Source organism: Stylophora pistillata, chromosome 3, assembly GCF_964205215.1.
Source record: "Stylophora pistillata chromosome 3, jaStyPist1.2, whole genome shotgun sequence".
NCBI lineage: Eukaryota > Metazoa > Cnidaria > Anthozoa > Scleractinia > Pocilloporidae > Stylophora > Stylophora pistillata.
The window spans coordinates 4015001-4038061 of NC_142521.1; the positions used below are offsets into that span (position 1 = coordinate 4015001).

At 39.4% G+C, this 23061-nt stretch overlaps 1 protein-coding gene and 1 pseudogene across 1 annotated transcript in view; one reads left to right on the forward strand and one right to left on the reverse strand.

Moving 5' to 3' along the window:
* The window catches only part of LOC148734166 (uncharacterized), a 7261-nt gene extending 1833 nt beyond the window's left edge, over positions 1–5428 (reverse strand). The window contains exons 1-3 of the mRNA XM_088754326.1: positions 5325–5428; positions 4981–5047; positions 908–2885 (exon numbers count right to left, since the gene is read on the reverse strand). Of these exons, the coding sequence (XP_088610452.1) occupies positions 1355–2380 (1026 nt within the window). The 5' untranslated portion in view covers positions 2381–2885; positions 4981–5047; positions 5325–5428 and the 3' untranslated portion in view covers positions 908–1354. The remainder of the gene's footprint in view (positions 1–907; positions 2886–4980; positions 5048–5324) is intronic.
* Positions 5429–12394: 6966 nt separating this feature from the next.
* Positions 12395–17631, forward strand: LOC111324404 (uncharacterized; annotated as a pseudogene).
* The last annotated feature ends 5430 nt before the right edge of the window (positions 17632–23061 follow it).

Consider the following 23061-nt stretch of genomic DNA (forward strand, 5'->3'; position numbering starts at 1 on the left):
GCTGGCATGGCTGAGGGATGAAGGACACGACAATGAAAGCGCGAAGGGTGATCTTTGGGAATTCTGATGATCGCTCTCCTAACTCGAATGTCTAATCAGTGATTTAGCCTTTTCATTCTTCTCGCTAACCGGCCACGCAGGCTGAAATGAGACTTGGAGAGTTATGGTTGGGAACCGGTTATTATTAATCGCTTGGGAGGTGGGGGTCGGGGGATTTTGGTTGTGTCACGATAACGTTTGTCTAATTCTCCCATAAGGCTCTGTAATATTGTTATGATCCTCCCTCGTTTGCAATTAATTTACAGTCAATTTTCTGTAATCTCCACTTCTCCACTTTACAGTCTGTTACAATAATAATAATGAATAAATAATAGTTTAGCGACCGCCTCCCGGTTAGCTAAATTGGTTAGAGCGCCGGATTGTGTTGTTGGGGAGGTCGATGGTTCTAGCCCCGGCCGAACCAATACTCCTGGTCTGAAAATAAGTGAGGAGAATTTGCTACCTTTCTATAGTCAAGAAATGGATAGATATTCTAGTCTTCTCGGATAACGACGAATAAACTGTAGGCCCCGTCTCCTGGCAGGATTAGGGGTAGGAGACGTTAATTTCCCACGCACGAGATTACTGGGTGGGTGTTGGCCCTAAAAAGCCCTATTGGGAGTGGTCAATTAACCTATGTATGTATGTATGTAGGTATGTAGGTATGTATGTATGTATGTATGTATGTATGTATTCCACTGAGTGGCTCTTCTTGTCCGTCTGTTGGTTATGACTGATCCCATCTCCGTTGCCCCTGAAAACATGTGATCATCCTCCATTAAAAAAAGCCTCCAGTCCCCCCCGAGCGATAAATAATACAAAACTGGACCCTCGGCTAATTTACATTTCATTTTGAAAACATCATTACCCCACGTGAGAAGCTCCCAGAGATGTTAAAGGAGTGCTCCAGGCCAGCTCTTACAGGATAGGATGAAGAATCCCTGTTTCCAAGGGAAATGAAAATTAACAGCACTAGAAACAGAATGTTAAAACAAAGCATTTTCAGCACGTCTTCCAATTCCCTGTCCTTCCCAGCGTCCTCCTGCGCTTTTTGTATCTCCTCTTGAGTTGGGGGGCTGGGAACTGGTTCACCATCATTCTCATCGATTTCATCAGCATAATACGTGGTCTCTTGTTCTTCATTGACCCAGACTTTTCCTTCGAGTTCATTTACCAAATCTTCTTTAACTGGCCGTTTATACGAAATTGAAAAAAAAATAGCTTGCACGACTACATATAATGACTCTAGGACAAAAATTTGGCCAATCGTCGCAATTCCAAATGTCACAAGCCACGACTTTGTTAGTGAGGCTGACTATGTAATTCCAATTGCTATGGCAACGACGAATGCTATGAGTGGAACAACAAAGCAATGAATTTGATTTGCTTTATTGAAAAGTTCTTTCAATCTCGGTGAAGCCCTCCCGTGTGGTTTCATAATGCTTTCGCCATCGACGAGATGTTTTGGAAACGGAAGGCTCATCCATATCTTTGGAATTTGATCGGGATTTGTTAAAGATGTAGTCCAGGTGACTGACTCCGGTCGATTTTCTTCACTTTTATCTCCAGCAGGTGTATCAGATGTCTTAAATTCTTCTGTTACTGAGTTCCAACAACCCTCCTCTAAACCTTCAGAGGAACCATGATCTCTTGCAAACCCGTCATTCAATCTGCCCCGAAAAACATGCGAGTTTTCATCCAAAATCCTGAAAAGGTCTTCATCCACTGATAAATGCCCAAGAATATCAACCAAATCCTCGAGGTCACGAGCTTTGTTCGAAAATACGTTTCCATAAGATCCTACAACTGATTGATTTTCATACAGATCCAACGCCAAATGGCAGTTTTCGTCATTGAATTGACTATTTTCTTCGACTCCAGTCTCGCTCTGCAGTTCTTGATAATTGCTAAACTCTAGGTGGATACCACATGTACTATCATCTGAAATGGTTGTGTTTTCGTTACCCACATCAGAATAAGAATCAGGACATTCATCTTCGTCAGCTTTTATGGTCTCATCTAAAAATATAGTCGAATTTATCTCTTGTAATCTATCTCGAATATATCCTTCTACATTCTTGTCTCCAACCGCCATTCTAGAGTTTTGTTGTGAATTTAAGAAAAGAATCTGTATCAACAGACGATAAACAAACGCAATTCCACAACAGACGAGAGCTCTCTGTACATCTCCAAGGATTAATTTCCATGGTCCTAATCTGATGAATGAATTACTAAATAATGTCTGTGTTGTATTAACCATCGCTATCGAGACGAGTTTAAGTATTCCAGTCACTGCCAGGCAGCACGACATTTTCTGGAATTTGCTAAAACGTTTTGCCATTGCTTTTGTAGAGTAGAGAGAGCCAAATATGCTTTTTCTTTAGATTATCGTCAAATTTGCCTTCAAACATAGTTATAAATCCAAGAGGGACCTTTCTTGGTATGGGCTTCAACTTGCATTCAACTTCCTTAGAGCCTGTGCTAACATCTAACCAGCGGTTTGCCTCAAAGTACCATGTAACATTTGTGTTCAAATGGCAAACTATGACACCCTCTAAGAACCACGGAGGATGGGGACCCGAAATGTCATGCCATATATGAATTTCTCGTATTTGATCCAAAGAGCTGTTTAATGTCACCAGGAAGGAACTTGGAGACGAAGGTTGAAACAATGGGCGGTCTGGGTCGCGTAAGATGATAGGTTTTGTCTTGTGGCGGTTACCGTAAATTCGGCAGAACACATTTGCAGTAGTAGAACTGTGCCGACCAGCTCCTGTGTAGAACATAAGCAGGTAATAATGTGGACAGCGGTGAATTGATCTCTGTGGGATGACTGTGACACCACACTGTAAAATAGACAGACAGTTTAAAAGAGATGAAAGAGTTGTTGTCCATTTGTGAAAAATTGAGGAGAAACAGGGAAAGAAAATAATTATTTTTGTTTTTAACTAAGAGCAGAATCTCAAGCTCTCACCATCTCATTTATCTCACTACCTTTTTTAGTTGACATGTAGAGGAAAACGAACTAACACACAAACTGAAAGGCATCTCCTTTTGAAATTTTCGCTTCGATATTCGCCCGCTTCATTTTATGCAGTGAAGCAAATTGTTCAAAATGTGGACTTTTCCTTTCGTAAGTGGGATGCTGAAGAAATGAAATATAAAGAACATGCTTGCGAGTCAGGGAATGTTTTGGGTTCAAAGGAGAAGATCAGTTTGAAATGCCATCTTATTTTGTTGGTGAAAGATGATTAAAGAAAATCATCGTTCTCTCACTACAATTCTCAATATTTCTTCCTCCTTGCGGTCTTTTTTCCGTGCATAGAGTGTTCCCAGAATAAAGAATACCATAGTTGTTGTTACGACCTCAAGGAAAACAAAGATCATTTCATTCTCAGGTTTCTCTGCAGGTGCCTCAGCTCCACATCTGATGTTTCATTTGTTGTGGTATCCATGACGACGTATTTTGTGTCACTGTTTCGTAAGGTGTGGTAACGTGTAACACTAACTAAAAAACACCATCAATTATATGTTTGTAGGTATATTTAATTGACCATTCCCGCAATGGGGCCATTCAGAGCCAATACGAACAAATTGAAAACAAACATTGTAACTAAATATCGTATATAAAAATTCCAAATGGTCAGAAGCAGACCAGTTAGCTATCTGGTGAGAAACTCAGCTCCTGAGGCAGTAATTTTCCTCACACCCTTAGGTAGGGGTGTCCTTATCAGAGTAACATACACCAGCAAATTTCGTCCCTTACAAGCTCCTCCTTAATGATTTGTTTTATTCAAAACCTGATCTCCAGTATTTGAGCAGGAGTGTTGCCTCTCACAGCAAAATATGTTTTATGTTTATCCAAAGTTGATAGAAAACGTGGCTAAGTTAAAAAACAACAACAACAACAACTGAACAAACACAATTTACCCCTTTGAATTAAGCTTAAAAAAAAATTTAAAAAAAATTTAAAAAGCTTAAAAATTAAAAGAAAGTTTTTTCTTAAAAAGGTTGTTCTATTCAAAATTAAAATTTTAACTTAATATTGCTAAAGCATAAAAAGTTATGCTCTAGCTTGTTAATTTTTTTGGCTACGGTTCTTCTATGGTTAACAAGTTAATTTCAATTTTGTCTCCATAACCACTGGATGATTTGATTTTGTCGATCATCAGTGCATACCTGCCTAAGGGTTAGCTAACCTCTTTTCTTTTCAGCGTAGTAAAAGTATAGAGACAAAACAACCAATCATCTTTGTCCATCGGAAATAAACAGAAAGCTAGTAAAAAGGCAGGTGAACACTGAACGGAAAATTTTGGAAACGCGGATATACTAACCGGGTATGTATTTGGTTGGAGCTCTTAGCACCTTTTTTTTTTCCATAAGCGTGACATTTATTTATTGGCGTCGAAATTTTTCTTGAAAAAATGCCGTGGGATTAACTTTTCTTCATCACTAATTCAATCGTATTCGAAATAAACACAATCTGGTAAGCTCCGAAACTGCCCAAGAATAAGTAAAATTACTCTGTTCATCAACATGTAACAAATTACACGAGATTCGCTCGGCCTTTATCAAGTGAGAGGGTGTGCAGCACAATTTCTCTAACGATACATACATTTTTAAAGGTACTCCCTTTCCGGCGAAATCTCTCGGAAACTTATTATCATTTTTCGTTTCCTAAGTGTTTTTGATATAAAAAACAAATTAAACTTCATGTTCGCCGGAGTGCAGTGCGTTTGTGTCGTCTAAACACTTCTCTGTAAGCGTATTTACGGGGAAAGCCGAGAAAAGTAATATGCTAGAATTTTTTTTTTTTGCCGACCATTCTAGTTTGGTTTTGCAGTGGCGATTGTTTGAGTATACCAATATTTTAACGTAAAGTATTGCAACAGAATAAAAAGTAAGAATTACAGTAAATTCTGACATATTTTATCGCCTGACCTGTTGAAACCAGTCCTGCTGACACCAAAGTTATTTATGAGTGGGTAGATAACTTACATGGCAGTACCTAGAAAACAAAAACCGAACGGTTCTGATCCAGTATATGATTTCCAACTACTTAACTAAGCAATACAAAAAGCAATACAAAATTTATATCCTTCATCGATGTTGGCGATGTTATCAATGAATGTTGCGTGTTGATTTTTCAAATCGCCGCTTTGCGGCTAACGGCCTTTGAATAAGAAGGTACCACGAGTAAATAATTGTCTTCGTAAGGTACTGAGCTTTCCCCTTAAACAAGTTATTTAAACATCGTCTAACTCGGCAGAAGTATCTTATCCTACCTGAAGAGAAATTTGTGTATTTGTTTTCAGTTTTCATTGATTTCTGTGTCGCTATCCACGAACCTGGAAGAATTACAGGGTCTGCACGACAAAACCATTCTCTCCACAGGGTGATTTGGAAAACATCCCAAAATGATAAGGAACCTCGGTGATTACTTGGCGTGCGGTAATGTTTACTAATTAGCCACATATGGCTAATTCGAACCACTCAAGGATACACCACGAAAGGAATTTATTATTTCTCAAACAATCGAAATTGCAAGGGTTAGCGCTGAGTAAACTGTCTAATTAAAGTTATGTTTGAACCTTGCTCATATCTTAAAAAATTAAATGTTAGTCAGCTTTGAAGAATACGCATTCCTTTTCCAATTTACAAACCTCCTTGGTCTGGCTTCTATCCACATGGCAACTTATTTTAAGAAAAATTGTTTGAAATGTTGTTTGAGGCAGATTTGCGTTTTTAAGTCTTGTATCGTTTACAAGAAATATCTAACATGATTAAAAGAGAAGAAGTAAAAAAGAATTGAAGATCTCAAAACTTTCCAATTCAAAAGGAGTCCAAGATTAAATGCATTCAAGACGTTTGCTTTTACTTAGAGTGGAGAACTTCCCTCATTTTTTTCTCCTTTTGAATTTGGCACAAAATTAGAAACCATACGCTCATAAACCTACGAAAAGTTTCTTTTCGTTGGCAGATTCATATCAACAAAGACTTGGCAAAACTAAATCTTTCTGCCAATTGTTGCAACATTCTGTCATTCGTATGGCTTATGCGGTTGATGATTTCCTTAATGAAATATTAATCACACGACAATGACTTGATTTACCATATAGTTGTTAACTACTCGGTTCTGTAAAAACAAAGTTCTTTATTCGCGCACACACTAATCCAAGTAATAAAATGTAGAGCCAAAATTCACAAGTTTTATACCTGCTTGCATTTTGCATATAATTACAGTCACACTACAATGTACACTAATTAGCAACGATTCTGTTGTGATAAAACGTAAATGGCGGCGTGAATTGCTGATTATGCAACATCTCCCCTGTAATAATAAAAAAACTTAGGCCTTAACTGAAAACATTGAAACTAATTAAATTGTCTCTATAAGTCTTTTAGGTCTTGTAATCACACGTCTTGGTCGTTCACTGCTACTATTATCGCCACGCTTCATACTATCGGCAGGAACGGGAGTAATCTCTTGTGCTGGACGAATGAAGCGACGATTCCTCACTAACTGGGCTCCCTTAGTAGTTTCGATACTGTACGATCTCGGTTGAGACGCTACTGGCGTTTTGGTAACGGTTGCTGGAGTCCACTGGTTATGTTGGGGGTGAACCTGTACGTACACTCTCTGATTTTGTGGCAATGAACGTAGATCCCTTGCAGTTTTGTTGTAGTGTTCGCACACTTTGTTCTTGTCTTTCACCATTTGCTCTCGGACAACCTGGTAACTAGAATTCTGGATAGGAGATTTGGTTGGAAGTAATGCTCTGTATTTTCGTCCATTCAATAGCTCTGCAGGTGACGGTATGCTGGTAGTAAGGGGTGTGGCTCTATAGACCAACATAGCTAAGTTTGGATCATGTCCTGCGGCTGCACATTTTTTCTTGCACTGCGTGACCGTCTGCACCATACATTCGATAAAACCATTACTGTGCGGGTAACGAGGGCTAGACGTGATGTGGTCAAAGCGGTATTGGTTTGCAAAGACTGCAAATTCCTTCGACGAGAACGGGGGACCGTTGTCTGTCATAACGGTTTGAGGTACTCCATATTCGCTAAACACTTGCTTCAAAATCTCGGTGGTAGTGTTCGCATTGGTGCTGCGTACCTTCCGGATCACGGAAAACCTACTGTAGTAGTCTGCTATCAGGAGGTAGGTAGTTGACTGAAACTCGAAGAAATCAATTCCTAACTTCTCCCAAGGTCTTTGAGGAACTTCATGGGGCAACACTGTCTCGCGTTGTTGGCTCCTTGAGAACGTCTGGCACACTTCACAACCCTGTGCTGTCTGTAGTAAATCTGAGGTTATTCCTGGCCAGAATACTGCTTCTCGGGCTCTTAGTTGCATCTTCTCAAAACCAAAATGACCCTCGTGGATCGTTTGGAGGACTCCGCTACGCAATTTCTCAGGAACTATGAGTCGATGGCCTTTGAACAATAGACCATTCTCTGCGCTGATCTCTTCTCTGTAGCTCCAGTAGTCTACAAGAGGTGGGTGGCAATCTTTCTTTAATTCAGGCCATCCATTTGCTACCACTTGCATCAGTAAGCCGGAAATAGTGTCTTCTGCAGTTGCGCGTCTAAAATCTCCAACTCTCGTATAATCGGCGGGGATTTCCTCTGTGAGCATGTGAAGTGGGATGAAACCTTCCTCGTCTTCTCCTTCTTTAGGTGTTGGCTTAGGAGATACTCTGGAAAGTGCGTCAGCTACGACATTATCCTTCCCCTTCAGGTATTCAATGTTTACGTCATACTGAGATAGTCTCAGCAATAGCCTCTGAAGGCGTAGTGAGTTACACACTATGGATTTCTTCAACACGCTGACCAACGGTTCGTGATCTGTTTGCACCGTCGCTGTGTATCCATACACATAATAATGAAATCTTTCAAGACCAAAAACAACACTGAGCAGCTCTCGTTCAATGTTAGAGTAAGATTGTTCCGTCTCATTCAGGGCTCTTGATGCGTAGATCACAAGCTTATCATCTTGGAGTAGAACTGCTCCTAATCCTTTCTTGGATGCGTCTGACTGAATAGCGCTAGCTTTAGACTGATCAAAGTAAGCCAATACTGGTGCACTTGTAATCTCTTTCTTGATAGCCTCAAATGCTGTTTGTTGTGAGCTTTCCCAGGTAAAGAGAGTGTCCTTCTTACAGAGGGTTCTAAGCGGTGCTGTTAAGTCTGCCAGTGCTGGACTGAACCGGTTTAGGTAGTTTACCAGTCCTAAGAAGCTTTGCAGATCTTGAAGGTTGTCTGGTGGTTTCATCCCTGTGATGGCTTGCACTTTTTTGAGGTCCATCTTGTACCCGGCTGGGGTAAGATTTCCTCCGAAGAATGTACAATCTTGAGACTTGAACACAAATTTTTTTGCATTGAAAGTGAGATTGTTAACTCTCGCTGTTTCTAGCAGGTAAATGACTGCAACGTCATGGGTAGTTTCTTCGTTGCCGTGGCAAAGGATATCGTCAACGATTCCAACGCTATTGGGGACACTTTTCAGTATTCTGTCGATTCTTTCCTGAAAGACATCTCCTGATACCTTTAGCCCAAAGGGTAGGCGTAGCCATCGGTACTTGCCCCAGGGTGTATTGAAAGTTGTCAGGTAACTGCTTTCCTTGTCAAGAGAGACATGCCAATATCCCGATTTCGCGTCAAGCAAACTGAAATACTTCGAAGTTGCTAATTCCGGTAGGATGTCATCGACTGTTCTGCTGTACCACTGATTCCTCTTTATCATTCGGTTGAGATCTTTTTGATCAAGACATAGCCGTAAGGAACCATCTGGTTTCTTAACTGGAACAATCGAGTTAATCCACTCAGTGTGCTCCCTTACTTCTTTAATGACTCCAAGCTGTGTCAATCTCTCCAATTCTGCTCTATAGGGTGGTTTTAGGCTGACTGCAACTTGGCGCGGTGGGTGTTGAACGGGGTTGTAGCCTTCCTTTAACTGGATACGATAAGGTCCACCTGGTAAAGTTCCTATGCCTTGAAACACATCGCCGTATTCCTGCAGTAACACATCCCCGTATTCCTGGTGTTTCTGGCTTTCTCTCCCTCCTCCTCCCCCTCGCTTTATCTCTCAAATCCTCCACCCGTCCAAGATGGCGACTGAATATTTTCGCCGCACTGAATCCCGCACATACCAACTACCGCCTGCAAGCAGGCTATTCTTACGTGAAGCGACTCGACCCATACCTCCTTCGTCAATCATGCGATAGACATCTCGAACTCACAATCTTTTTGCCAAACTGATCCTACAAATCGTTTAAAATATGCACTATATAGATAGGATAAACTTGGGATGAAAAGTAAGACTAACTCATGAACAAAATATATATTAACTCTTTACCGTCCGGCAAAAAACCTTATAATTTGGCCATACAAAACTTACGCTCACTTTGTTTGTCTTTATATGAAGTATCCCTTACAATATTTGCAGTTTTGAGACACAGTGGGCTCAGACTTTGGGGTCACGTGACCAAGATCCTCCGCTCGTGTTTGGATGCGTTTAAATCGATTCGTTTTCTCGCGTTTATAAGTGTTTTTTTACGGTGGCCTACAACTGTCACATCAAATTAAAATCACTCACATCAAATTAAACTCACTCACATCAAATTAAGATCACTCACATCAAAATAAAGTTACTCACATTAAATTGAAATCACTCACATCAAATACAAATCGGTCACATCAAATTGAAATCGCTCACATCAAATACAAGTCGCTCACATCAAATACAAATTGCTCACATCAAATTCAAATCGCTCACATCAAATACAAATCGTTACATCAGTTGGTAAGCGGCTAGGTCAATGAATGCTATCCCCAATGTTTACTCGGCCTTCCACTTTACCGTCATTTTGTACAATCGTTCTTTTCCCAAAATCCCACTTTCACACTTGCAAGTCGATGTTGAGCCGAAATGGGTAACACTGGATCTTACCGATCGTCCATAATATACATGTAGAACATAAAATATGTGCAACATTTTTCTTACCTTTGCTCCAGGTTTTGCAGAATTTGCAGTTTTCAACATCGCTCCCACAAATAGTGCAATACATTTTTGCTAGAATTCTGATCAATGAACTAGTGTCAAGTCAGTGAACGATCGTACAAAACGGATTGTACAAAATGGCATTTGTTTCCAGTTAACATAATTGTTTCCAGTTAACAGAAATAAAGACCGATAATTGTGAACGTTATTTGTAAAAGAAAGAGAGTTTTAAATGCGCCTTAGTTCAAATCGTCCATAGCTTTGTTGGCCAAGGCCCCCACAAGTTACCTCCACGGCCAAATTTTAAGGTTTTTCGACGAAATTTTTGGAGAAGGCGAAGTGTCGGGGAAAAACATGTCAGACACTTTTATCTATACTTCAAGCGAAAATTTATACAACAACAAACATATGAAACATATGTGTGAACTGCGGTTATGAGACGTATATGAGAACGATCCTTCGCAGTAAAGCACTATTTGAGCAATAGTGAAAATCAGACCTGAAAAAAATTTCAGGCCTGTACGGGACTCGAACCACTGACCTCTGCGATACTAGTGCAGCGCTCTACCAATTGAGCTAACAAGCCAACTGGGAGCAGGCCATCAAATGAATTCGATATAAACCCGTAGATGATAAATCAAACAACAACAAACATATGAAAACATATGTGTGAACTGCGGTTATGAGACGTATATGAGAACGATCCTTTGCAGTAAAGCACTATTTGAGCAATAGTGAAAATCAGACCTGAAAAAAATTTCAGGCCTGTACGGGACTCGAACCACTGACCTCTGCGATACTAGTGCAGCGCTCTACCAATTGAGCTAACAAGCCAACTGGGAGCAGGCCATCAAATGAATTCGATATAAACCCGTAGATGATAAATCAAACAACAACAAACATATGAAACATATGTGTGAACTGCGGTTAATGTAGCCTTAGAGCCCATCTAAACTAAGCTGAAGAGATTTGAAATCGCTGCTTTTGTTGTAGAGCGTTTTCAAGGCTCGATATTTCAAGCATTTTTAGGTTTACCTTTTGTTTTATTAAGTCTCGCCTTTTCGCCCCTACGTGCTATTTTGATGAATCTATAGTTTTGATCATTTATTTTTAGTGTTTGCTTGAACTTGGCTCAGCACTTACCGTGCTAGACATTTTAATCCCTTGTTATGGTTGAAGATAACTAGTTTGCTAGGTGGTCATGTTTGAGTTGGTAAAACTGACCTTGAGTTTTACCCACACTGAGCATCCTGTTTTGGAAGTTCCCACGGTTAGCTAACCCAAACATGTCTGTGATTTTTTGTATTTAATACTGGAGCACTCCTTGCTGAAAGTAGTAGAAAATAAGCAGTGGAACAAGAGAGAGAGAAAATTAGCTGAAGTAGAAGCAGCAGTATAGGAGAATAAAGAAGAAAATTACAGAGTCTCAGTACCTCTTGTTAATTTGCCAAGTGAGTGGTAAAACCCCTCAACACTTTATTTTTTTCTAGTCTAGACTGAAACGAGGCTTTTCTTCTGTTGGGACAATTGCTGCTTGTAATGCTCATTTCCTAGAAAGAAGACCGCGTTTCTGCCGCCGCGATTACACATTAATCTTCAATTTTACCCGAGTTTGTATAAACCAAATAAATCTCGTATGTTTTCCAGTGCGGGCAAAAATCGGGTCTTTATTTTATGTTTCTTGCCTTATCCGGGCTGCAGAATCGTAAACGAAATCTTACTTAAATCCAAAATATTTTTAGGGCTAGATAAATTCGAAATCCTGTACTATGCCTTCTCCGGGCTGCAGTTCTAATTTTGTTTGAGGAATGCTCCTCACATGCCTTATCTTAATTAATTTTCGCCCCCCACAAATCAACAGTTACAACTTTGCACAACGACAACGCATTAGAAATCTTTGTTGAAAAAGCTGTAGGCACTCCTATACTGTAGACGGATAATCGGGAAATGCGATGAACACACCTGCTCTATTTTGAAAGCCTCGGTAGGCGAAACACTCTCATATGATGCTTTCAACACATCGAGAAAAAAATGTGTTTGCAATTTTACTGTCTAAGTTTGATGAATCGTCTAAGAATCGTCTCTTTCTTCGCGGTGTGTTACTAGCTAACACGTTAATATTATGCTGTTGTTCTGCTGGTAAGTTCTATTTTTCCGCTTTTGACGTAGCTGTATATACTGAAAACGCGTGAAATTCAAGATAAATCTGACAATCAGAGGCAACTTTTTTTCCCATTTGCACTTCAATGTATTTCATCTGTCCCATTTTGTTTTCTTGTTCTAACTTACTACAGTAATGTTTAACCTTATATATTACGCGGCAACATATTTGGGAGAATCATTTCAATGATGTCTCGCTGTGCCGCCTGTCAAGCATTTGGTTTGTTACCTTTTTGTTCACGAAAGCCTCTCTCAGAAGCGCCCTATTTCCACAAAGAGTTTCAACCTTTGTATCATTGATTACCAGTGCGAGGAAAGGACCCCTAGGACCCCGTGTGCAAATGAATTCACGATTTATTATTATTTTTACCTGTTTGTTTTTATTCAGTCCTCTCAGTTATCTCTGGCTATTTATGGAATTCCTTTGTTTACCTGGGTAAAGAACCAAACAGAAATGGTGATGACCCACAAATAGTACAGAGGCTTGGCAAAAGTGGTGCTGTTATCGTAAGGCTCATGGAAACTCTGCTAAACAAAGGCTACAGGCTGTATGTGGATAACTGGTACACCAGTCAAGCATTATTCAACTACTTGCATGAAAATGATACAGCTGCATGTGGAACTGCCCGAAAGAACCGCATCAAGCTCCCAAGAGCATTCACGGATGCTCCACTTGAAAAAGGGGAGCATAGTTTTCGAAGAAATGGTGACCTTCTGGCGGTACGATACAATGACAAGAAGGAAATATACTTCTTGTCTACCATTCACAAGGCAAATATGGTCAACACTGGCAGGCGGGATCGGCAGGGAAACCAAGTCAGGAAGCTGCAACTTGTCCACGATTACAACCGCTACATGGGAGGCGTTGACCATAATGATGAGATGCTTGCTAATTACATCTCAGTTCGAAAGAGCATGAAGTGGACAAAGAAAGTTGCTTTCCACTTCATTGAAGAAGCAATACTGAATGCATACCTCCTGAACAAGAAATCTGACAACAGGAAACGCTATCTCAAGTTCAAGTTGGATGCAATTTCAGCACTTCTTGCTTCAGGTGGTGCAAATGTTGCTGCCCCTGCTGCAACTGATCGCTACTCAGGGTGCCATTTTCCTGAATTGATACCTCACACCCCAATGAAACAGAATCCCCAAAAGAGGTGTGTGGTATGTACTCGAAACAAGAAGAGAAAGGAGTCCCGGTATCAATGTGGTGACTGTCCAGAGAGGCCAGGACTTTGTGCTGCACCATGCTTCAAGATCTACCATACTCAGCCTAACTATTGAAGCCAATAAACTTTGTTTTGTTATTGCAAAAAGGAGACATGCAGGAAACTGAAACTTGTTATTATTTTGGGACAAATGATCATCTAATTATAAATTCAATATGGCTGCTGGTCATGATTATATGGGAAAAAGAGACAAATCATTGACAAAAGTTAACTTTATTGAACTTTGTGGTTTTATGAGAACAATAACATTATAAGGGAGTACAAAGAAGAAATGAAATCTGTTATATAAGATGTTTTTGAAAATCATTTTTATCAAATTGTTTTTTTATTATAAATGCAACCACACTGGCATAGAGGTTGTAATAACCTAGCCAATAAAAATACATATTTGATGTATTGACTATTGTAGTGCAAGATTGATTACTAAAAAGAGTTATACAATGCCAAAGGGCTCAAATTGTTGAGTAAAATTATTTTATGAAAAATCCAATATGGCCGCTGGTTGCGAGGCATGCACCTGGGTTGGCATTCAAAGGGTTAAACGCGGAGTTGGCAGTTTATAATCAGCTCGCCTTCAGTTCTATTCGTATTCAATCGTTTTTAAAATCACCCATGACGATATTTACGCTGATAGAAGAAATGCATCGTTGTACTCATCAAAAGGAATTGGATTTTAGTTCTGCTTTCGTTTTAAAATACACGATTTTTCTAACATTTTTGCAATGTTTATTTTTAATTCACCTTGCGAAGAATCATTGCTCGTAGCGCGAAAGGTCTTCCCATAAACAATTCGTTGGGTTTTCTCATTGGTTAAAAATGTTTGGAAAGATAGAAGAAAAATAACGTGCATGTCGTTAGTCTAATATGTTGGACAAGCCATGCCGTTTTTTCCTTTTTTTTCAGATGGGCGGAAATAATGTAACGTCTGTTGTTTAGTCTATAGGATCAATAGAGTTTTTCTGTCCATACAGGTTGCCTATAACACAAACTAATCTGACTGATAATGCCGGGTAAATTCGATGTGACTGTGCCAAGACGATTTCCAAACCCCAACCTGTCTACGACAAAATCTTTCCATTTTGCTCCTCCGTTTAAGTTCATCTTGTATATACAGAGGTTTTTGTAGACGCTCAAACTCGTTCCCGGATATGTCTTCTTTTGCTTCCCTCTTTCATCCCGTGAGACTAACAGGGAAGGCCACTATAGTAGATGAACTCATAGGGGCGCAAACCCGTCAGAACTGTCAACACCTAATTTTGGGAATTTTGGCTTTCTGTTCCTTCTACAGATGAAGAAATTCGTGGCATCGTCTTTAAGGAATCAATAACAAACAAAGAAACAATAACAATAAAAAACAAACAATAACAAACAAATGATCTCGTGATCATAAGAGCTAAGGTGACTAATGAAGAGGCCTGCAGAGTGATGTGTTATATGGAACCTAATTGTGTGTCCATCAATGTGGGACCTTTAGAGGAAGGTCAGCGCATATGCGAGTTGAACAACGCCACAGATGAAGACCAATTTGTCAATTTTCTTGAGGAAAAACCAAGTTTCACCTACTCAGCCATAATTGAGGTCGTGCTGTGTATATCAACATGTTTTCATTTCTTAAGAATTAATCTGGAGTCTGATATGTCCTGTAAACTTAACAGTTATGCGTTTATTCTCTTAAACAGAATCCCTGCAGCAACAGCCCATGCGAGAAAAATGGCACCTGTCAGGCTGGATTCACCAGTAAAGGTTTTCGTTGTCTCTGTAAATATGGATTCATTGGGGAAAACTGCCAGTTTAACGGTAAAAATGACAAAGCTCTATCAACAACACTAAACGTCGTGAACGTTGTTACATTTTTTGGCCATACGCCGACACCCCCCAATCATATTAGAATCACCTCAGATCTTTGCACTTAGATTATATCAACAGCGAAAGCGAGGGAAAAACCTTAAATTGATATCCGAAAGGTCCCAAAAGTGTTGAAGCAAAAAGCACAGTGTTGTAATTTACTCAGTTAAAGAGCCCCAAAAGTGAAGCATTAGGTTTTCAACCTGGTTAGTTTGGGGAAACAAAACCTCCATGAGGACAAAATTATATTTTAAAGAACTCGATGTCACTTTTTTTTGCAGCTAAGCGAAACTGTGCTGAAATCCACAGATTCGGTCAAACAACTGACGGTGTCTACACCATTAAACCTGATAACATGTCTGCTTTTGATGTGTTCTGTGACCAAACAACAGCTAGTGGAGGATGGACAGTGTTCCAGAAGAGACTGGACGGCTCGGTTCATTTCTACCGCCTCTGGAACGACTACAAACATGGCTTTGGTGACCTGAATGATGAATTTTGGCTCGGACTGGACAAGATTCACCGCTTGACCTCAGATAATAACAGCATGCTACGTGTGGACTTGGAAGACTTTTATCAGGATATTGTTTATTCTGAATATGATAAGTTTGGTGTTATAAATGAGGAAGAAAAGTACAAGCTGATACTTGGTTCTTACGCGGGTAAACAGCAGCTTTCATACTCATTATAAAAGAAGAAAGGTGTAAAGATCGGTAAAAAATGAGTCAAAAAATTTCATCAACCGCACCGATGTGCAATTTCGACAATGCATTATGTGAAGATATCCGCTGATATTATTACTAGTTATATTTGATGATCTTTGATGGTCCAGCCTCCTCTTCAGATTTCCGTACACACCCTGAGAAACGAGATTGTGAGCGCCTACTGGAAGTGTTTTCACCGTTATCAATTATCATCGTTATCATGGATCATTATCAATGCCATTATCATTATCAAGTTCTTTGTCGTTATCATTATTATTTTTAACATGATAATTTAAATCAACTTCATTACTATTTTTCAAATCTTTTTTCAAACTTTTCACACCCTCTGCGTTTTTTTGGAGATGTATCTCCGCACCCAAATAAATTCCTTTGTGACTAATATCAACATTAACAACAACAAACATATGAAACATATGTGCGAACTGCGGTTATGAGACGTCATAACCGCAGTATACGTCTCATAACCGCAGTTCACATATATGTTTCATATGTTTGTTGTTGTTTGATTTATCATCTACGGGTTTATGTCGAATTAATTTGATGGCCTGCTCCCAGTTGGCTTGTTAGCTCAATTGGTAGAGCGCTGCACTAGTATCGCAGAGGTCAGTGGTTCGAATCCCGTACAGGCCTGAAATTTTTTTCAGGTCTGATTTTCACTATTGCTCAAATAGTGCTTTACTGCGAAGGATCGTTCTCATATAAATATCAACATTGTTAAATTGATTTGTTTAGTTCCTTGAAATGATCATTGAATCATTTGTCAATTTGAATGATGTTATATTGCGTACAACTGCTATCGAAATCAATCATTTTCAGGAGCCGCTGGAGATTCTCTTTTTCATCGTAATCGGTCATGAAGCACTCGAGATCAAGATAATGATGATGCAGCCGCGGGAAATTGAGCCGAGGAATATCGCGGAGCATGGAGGTATGGCGCTTGCTATTCCTCCTGCTTAAATGGCTTCTATTATCATGGACAGCACATTTCCTGGGACGAAGTGATCTGGTTCCCCTGGAAGAACAATTTCAATTTCATCTCTGCCCTCTAAAAAGGGCAGAGATGAAAATAAGACCAAAGGATTTCAGACTTTCAAGTCTAAATTTGACGATTTGATTTGCAGCATAAACAACTTTTAATATATAAAGCCCATACAGGCACTCAGTAGGGCCCTGAATGGCCGGCTTCCAATACCGCTTATAACATGAGTACACTCCATTTTGTGTTCGTCATCATTTTATCGTTTGTTAGTTAGTTTTGTCGGTTTCACTCGTTAAGGTTCAGATTGTCACATACATGTAGCCTGCATAGCAAGCGTTTCCGTGCTGTTTACCGAGGAACGAGAGATTTTCGGTTTTGGCCGCGCGAGAATTGAAACGAGAGCCAAAAAGTGAAAGAGGGGGAGGGGGAAAGGAAGGAAGGAAACGCTTGCGGACAAACCCCTTCGATTTCTCTCAGAAGGTATTCGTGTCCTTACGGTGTAAAATTATTGTAACCAAGAACAGTATTTTTGTCCACTTGTACTTCAGTAACAATTTCCATGTCAGTTTCCATCCTATCAGGGACCTGTTTAATTTTAATCTCTTGCAATAAAAGCTGTGCACCTTTTCTCTCCTCGATTTGTGATTTCCAAACATTCACTTTTCCTTCAAGTTGTTTACCCATTTCGGATTGCGGGCGGACCATTTGTTTTGGAGACATGGAGACTCCTAAGCGATTCAACCTTATCGGGTCATCGTGTTTTGCACCGCTGTGGAAAAGTACAGTAGAAATCCTGTGGTGCAACGCCGACGCCTTAGGATTTCGAAGCCTGCGCATTTCTGCAGTTGCAGGTGCTACACCATTTGCAGCTGTTCCTTTAACTTTGAAATCGCTTTCTTGAATACCACATGCTCTAAGAACAAAGTGATAAACTAAGGGACGGAAAATTCGCATTTCCTCTAAGAATATTGTGTTCGAAAAACCAGTGATTTCTTCTGGCTTGTTAGAAAGCAGCATGCTTTCAGATTTCAGGTTGCAGCCACGAGAGTTATTTTTTTTTATCAGTTCTGTCGTTCGTCTTTGTTATTGTAATTAGTGTAAATAGTTCTCGTCTCGATAGTTCAGTTCTGTATTTATTAGTTTGTATTTTTCATGCTGTCAAAATGTAAATTAAGTTTGTCAGCGTTATTTCATGTAATCGCCTTTGAGTATTGTGTAGCCTTGTTTAGTCTATTTTTTTAGGCTTTATCCGCTATATGACATCGTAGTTGTAATTTTCATTCAGTCGTTGTTATTCCGGAGTGCCGTACAGATCTTGTAAGTAGTTACGCTTTCGTTTGTATTTTCCTGTAGTTTTTCGTATTCCTTTCGTGGCATTTTAGTTTCGTTAGGTTTAAGTTCGCATTGTTAATTCTGTTATTTTTTTTTTGTGTTATGTACAAGTGAATCGTCGAGATTAAAAATAGGGTACGTATTTCAAACTGTGACGGAGTGTCAGTTAAACAGGTATTTTGACATTTCATCAGAACCATTTTAGAATCTCGGGAAACAATTCTGAATGTTTTGCTCTGCTGTTAGCTGCTGCATGCCATGTTTTGTCACATACTTGCCTTATTAAACATTTAGTGGTCTCGTCACGGGGAATTCTTAAGAGAGAGCATTTCCAGACTCGGTTTTAAAAACAACCTTGACTTGGAGGCCCCTTTCAGGAAGATTGTCTGTGTTCAGATACTGGTCAATATTATCGTTATTTTCCTTCTCAGATGCCTGAAGTTTCTCCTGCACAAATTCTAAAGTTTTCCGTGAAGACTTTCCTTTCTTTGTTTTGGTCACCGGCGATAGCATTCGAACTGCATTGCGGATCGGACTCTTTCCCTCTGGAGTGCCCAGTAACCGCTTGTTTGCTGAAGTTGACTTTGTTGGAGTAGCTGTAGCAAACTCGCTAACTTTACCTTGCAAAGATTGCTGGACGATTGAATACAGTAATCCAAGATTTCCAATCTTTCCTGCACAAGGATTACAATAGCGACTTGAAAACTTGTCACATTTCACTACCTCGAATCCAGCTCTCTGAAGATTTTGCGTTAAGATATCACCCTTGCAGTCCTTCCTTTTAGACGGATTAAAAAGATTTTCCGTCGAAATATTACTATTACCAAATTTAACTTTGAGGCTACAGTTCCATAGCCTACACTGCTCATTGATTGTAGCCTGCACAGCAGGCGTTTCCGTACTGTTTGAATTGAGAGCAAAGAAAGACCGAGGAACGAGAGATTCTCGGTTTTTTCATTTCTCGCGCAGAAACCGAGAATCAGTTGCTGTCAAACAGTACGGTTGCTCTCGTTGTTCTCAAACAGCACGGAAACGCTTGCTATGCAGACTAGTTAATTGGGATTCTCTATTCCCCCAGCGCGATGCTTAGGAAAAATTTTGACACTTTGTTTTGGTCCTACACGCGTCCTGAAAATTTCACTTCCGCTCGGAAGGCCAAGCATTTTATTGGTCTGTTTATGACAGCTGTTGACAGGATCAATTGCCGACACGCGCGCTCAAGCATGACAACCAGAGTGGGTGGTTTTCAAAATCGAGGGGTTTTGTCCGCAAGCGTTTCCTTCCTTCCCTTCCCCCTCTTTCACTTTTTGGCTCTCGTTTCAATTCTCGCGCGGCCAAAACCGACGATCTCTCGTTCCTCGGTAAACAGCACTGAAACGCTTCCTATGCAGGCTACATAAATGCGCATCAATAGTTTTAAAAAAATTTGTGGCACTTGAGTAGGTTTCTACTTTGGCCAATTTGCTCTCTTGGCCGTTTCTAAAAGCAGATTCGAATTTAAATTCCTAAACTGAGATAGACAAAGACTGACAACTTTTTGAAATCAAAAAGTTTTGTATCATCAGAATATTATTTGATCGTCCGTAGTTAAGTTTTTGAGGGAGTTAGCGAAACTTTCTTATGTATTAAAATTGATAAATTTGAGTATTTTCATCCTCAAAAGGATAATGCTTCCATTTCCTTTGCCTCTTTGATCTTGGGAGCCATTTTGTTAAAAGATAAAAATTGCTATTAATGGAAAGTTTCAACTAATGTTATTTACATACTTATAACATACATGAAAAAATTACGCGCGTCTGATTGGCTGAAAACGAATGCATTTTTCATGTAACATGACGGCAAAGTTAAACACGAGTGTAAATTACAAAAAGTGCGCGTACCGTCAAAGTTTTGTCTGTCTTAACTTTCTGTGGTACGAGTTTCGTTTAATATAATCTTTCCTCAAAATCTTCAATTCTAAGATACATTGTTACATATGTTCACTCTTGCAACACATGCAACAGCATACCTGTCGAAACAATAAGATCTGAATAAAGGAAACTAAACGAAATAAAACAAAACGAAATACTACTGACGAGTTTGTAAGTTCTTCGGTGACAAAAATTGCGGCCTAGTGGATTCCTGAGATGGATTCTTTTTCTAGCGTTAGAGACCCAATGAGTATAAGCGAAGCACATTTTAAGTTTTTTTTTTTTAGCTCGAGTTGAGCCTTGGGTTGTGGAATCAATTATTTCACCCACAAGATTATGTAGCGCATTATCAGGAATGTCATCAAAATACCGGGATGTCATCAAAATACAATGGGCATTTCAAGTTCCATCTAATGGGAAAAACTACCAGGATCCGTGCCACATTTGCCCTTTGAAATCCTTCTTCTATAAGCACTCTAATTTGGGTCTCAGTTACAATGTACCTGGGATTTTGTGTTATTCCCGTACGGTTCACAGCTGTGGAGAGGCAATTTGGGTCTCAGTTACAATGTACCTGGGATTTTGTGTTATTCCCGTACGGTTTACAGCTGTGGAGAGGCAATTTGCATGTCAATCTCAAAGTCTGCACGAAGTCCTCGAGCATCAAGCCCCTCTCAAAGATTCCCTAGGGTTTCTAAAAGGACTCTAAATCTCTCGCAAAAGTTACTCGACCAGGCCTTGATTCCTCAACCCTGGGGGTGGCATTTTATGGCGGAATCGCAGGCATAAGTATTAAAAAACTGAATCTAACATCTGGAGTTAAATAAGTAGTTTGTAACGCTATATATGATACATGTCTTGCACTTTCGTGCAATGTCTTTGTGTCAGTGTATGGCCTTTTTCTTTCATTAACGGCTGGTGACAAATGTGTCTTGTATTGTTGTAAAACTCGATTAGATTCAAATATTGAAGCGATGTAGCTCGTCGCCATCCTTGTACAAGGCGAGAAATCAAACATCGTAGAAAAAACTCTTGATCACCATCACAATATACGGGCCGACAATTTGTTTCCTCCCGCTTGACTTTTATTATATGACTCTTGTAAACGTTGAAACAAAAATTCTTAGGGAACAGGCCTACAACAAGTCGTTGTGCTGGCTACGCCCTCGCAAGTGTTGCTGACTTCTTTGTAATTCCCTTTCCCCGCTCTGTTTACCTTACGACAACACGGAAACACGACGACTTTGTATGGCTCAGCTCCTGCCATCGCTTAAATCCCTCATACAGGCATTTTTGTCCATTATTTTTCAACAAAGGCGCGTGGGGTTGTAAGGGTCATACAATAAGTACCGTCATGCATTAAACATGATTGGTCGAGAGAATTCAGTCATTATGCAATTGCGTGTAAATTTGACATGATAAATGCAATATCTGCAGCGGATAATGCATTTATCATTTCAAGTTCAAAGTTTGCATAGTTTGCAAGTCCCTCACCCATGTAGTATTCCCAAAATTTTGCAAACTCAGATAGAAATATCTTCCTTTTGCAGATTTTTTGTTTAAAAAACGTCTGAAAAACATTCATTGAATTCGGTTTCAAATGATATCTTGACTTATCAAACCTCGTGTCTGTGTTATCTTCATCAGCTTGCGGCCTCGGCAACCTCATCCAATAATTGCTTAATGTTTTTGAAACCCCTGCTGTTGCGTAAAGTTCACTTATTGATGTTTCGTCGGACTGGAAATTAAAGGGAAACGAAAATGCCTTGTCTGGGTAATCAAATCAAAGGTGAAACTGTAGTCATCGCCGGCTTCCTTTGTACATTTCTTGGAACTAGTTTTACACCATGTCGTTGTTCAAGTATTGGTAGGTTTAACTTTGTCGCCGTAGGCATTGAGACACTCGGCCTTCCTGAAAAATCTTGCCTTGAATTTAACTAACTTTTCGTAATTCCTTTAGGCCAGACAACTTATTGAAAGAAATGATGATTTGGTTTTATCATCTGAGTTGACAATGTGAATTGCCACTGTAAAGATATGTCAAAGCTGATGTTTTTAGCGTTAGTCCTTCGTCAGGACGATTCGCATTCACGGAGGACTAACCTTTGAAACATCAACTGAGTTGATAAAACTCATTATCTTGAGATACCCCCCGTCAGCGCAGCACCACAGTTTCTTTATAAACTTGGCCTAATTTTTTAACTTTGACAAAATTTATACTATTCGCATAGATTATATGCTTGCGAAAATAGAAGAAAAACTAAAATTGTTTCAAATAATAAATGTAAAGAAATTTTTCTGCTGTTTCTAAAACCTAGTTTTATAGGTTACTTAGCAATGCAATCAATCCACTTTGTTGTTAATTGGTAGAAGACTCTGGATTTGAATAAGAAGTAGATTATGGCAAGAAATTACATTGGTCAATAAATAAAATTACAAATTACAGGTCAAACAGGGGAAAAGTGGATTTTCTCATCGAATTTTGTACTCTTTCCCACAATTCGACAACTGTTGATATAATTTGGATATATCAACAAAGTTGAAATGGTAAATTGGCCACCGTAACGATTGCAAAAACTGACGTTTCGAGCGTTAGCCCTTCGCCTACATAAGAAAAAACATCGCCAGATAATTCTTTTTTCAAGTTATGAAAAGGAAATACCAACATTTTAGAACAGTCCATTATCTGATAAAATATTTTGTCAACATAATATCGTGATGAATAACTAAAAACAAAAACCAAAACAAAAAGTCAAAATTAATGTAAACACCCGCTTTTTAAGAAATGGTCAATCTTCAGATTAACGTGAAAACAGGTATTTTAATTATTTGGTGA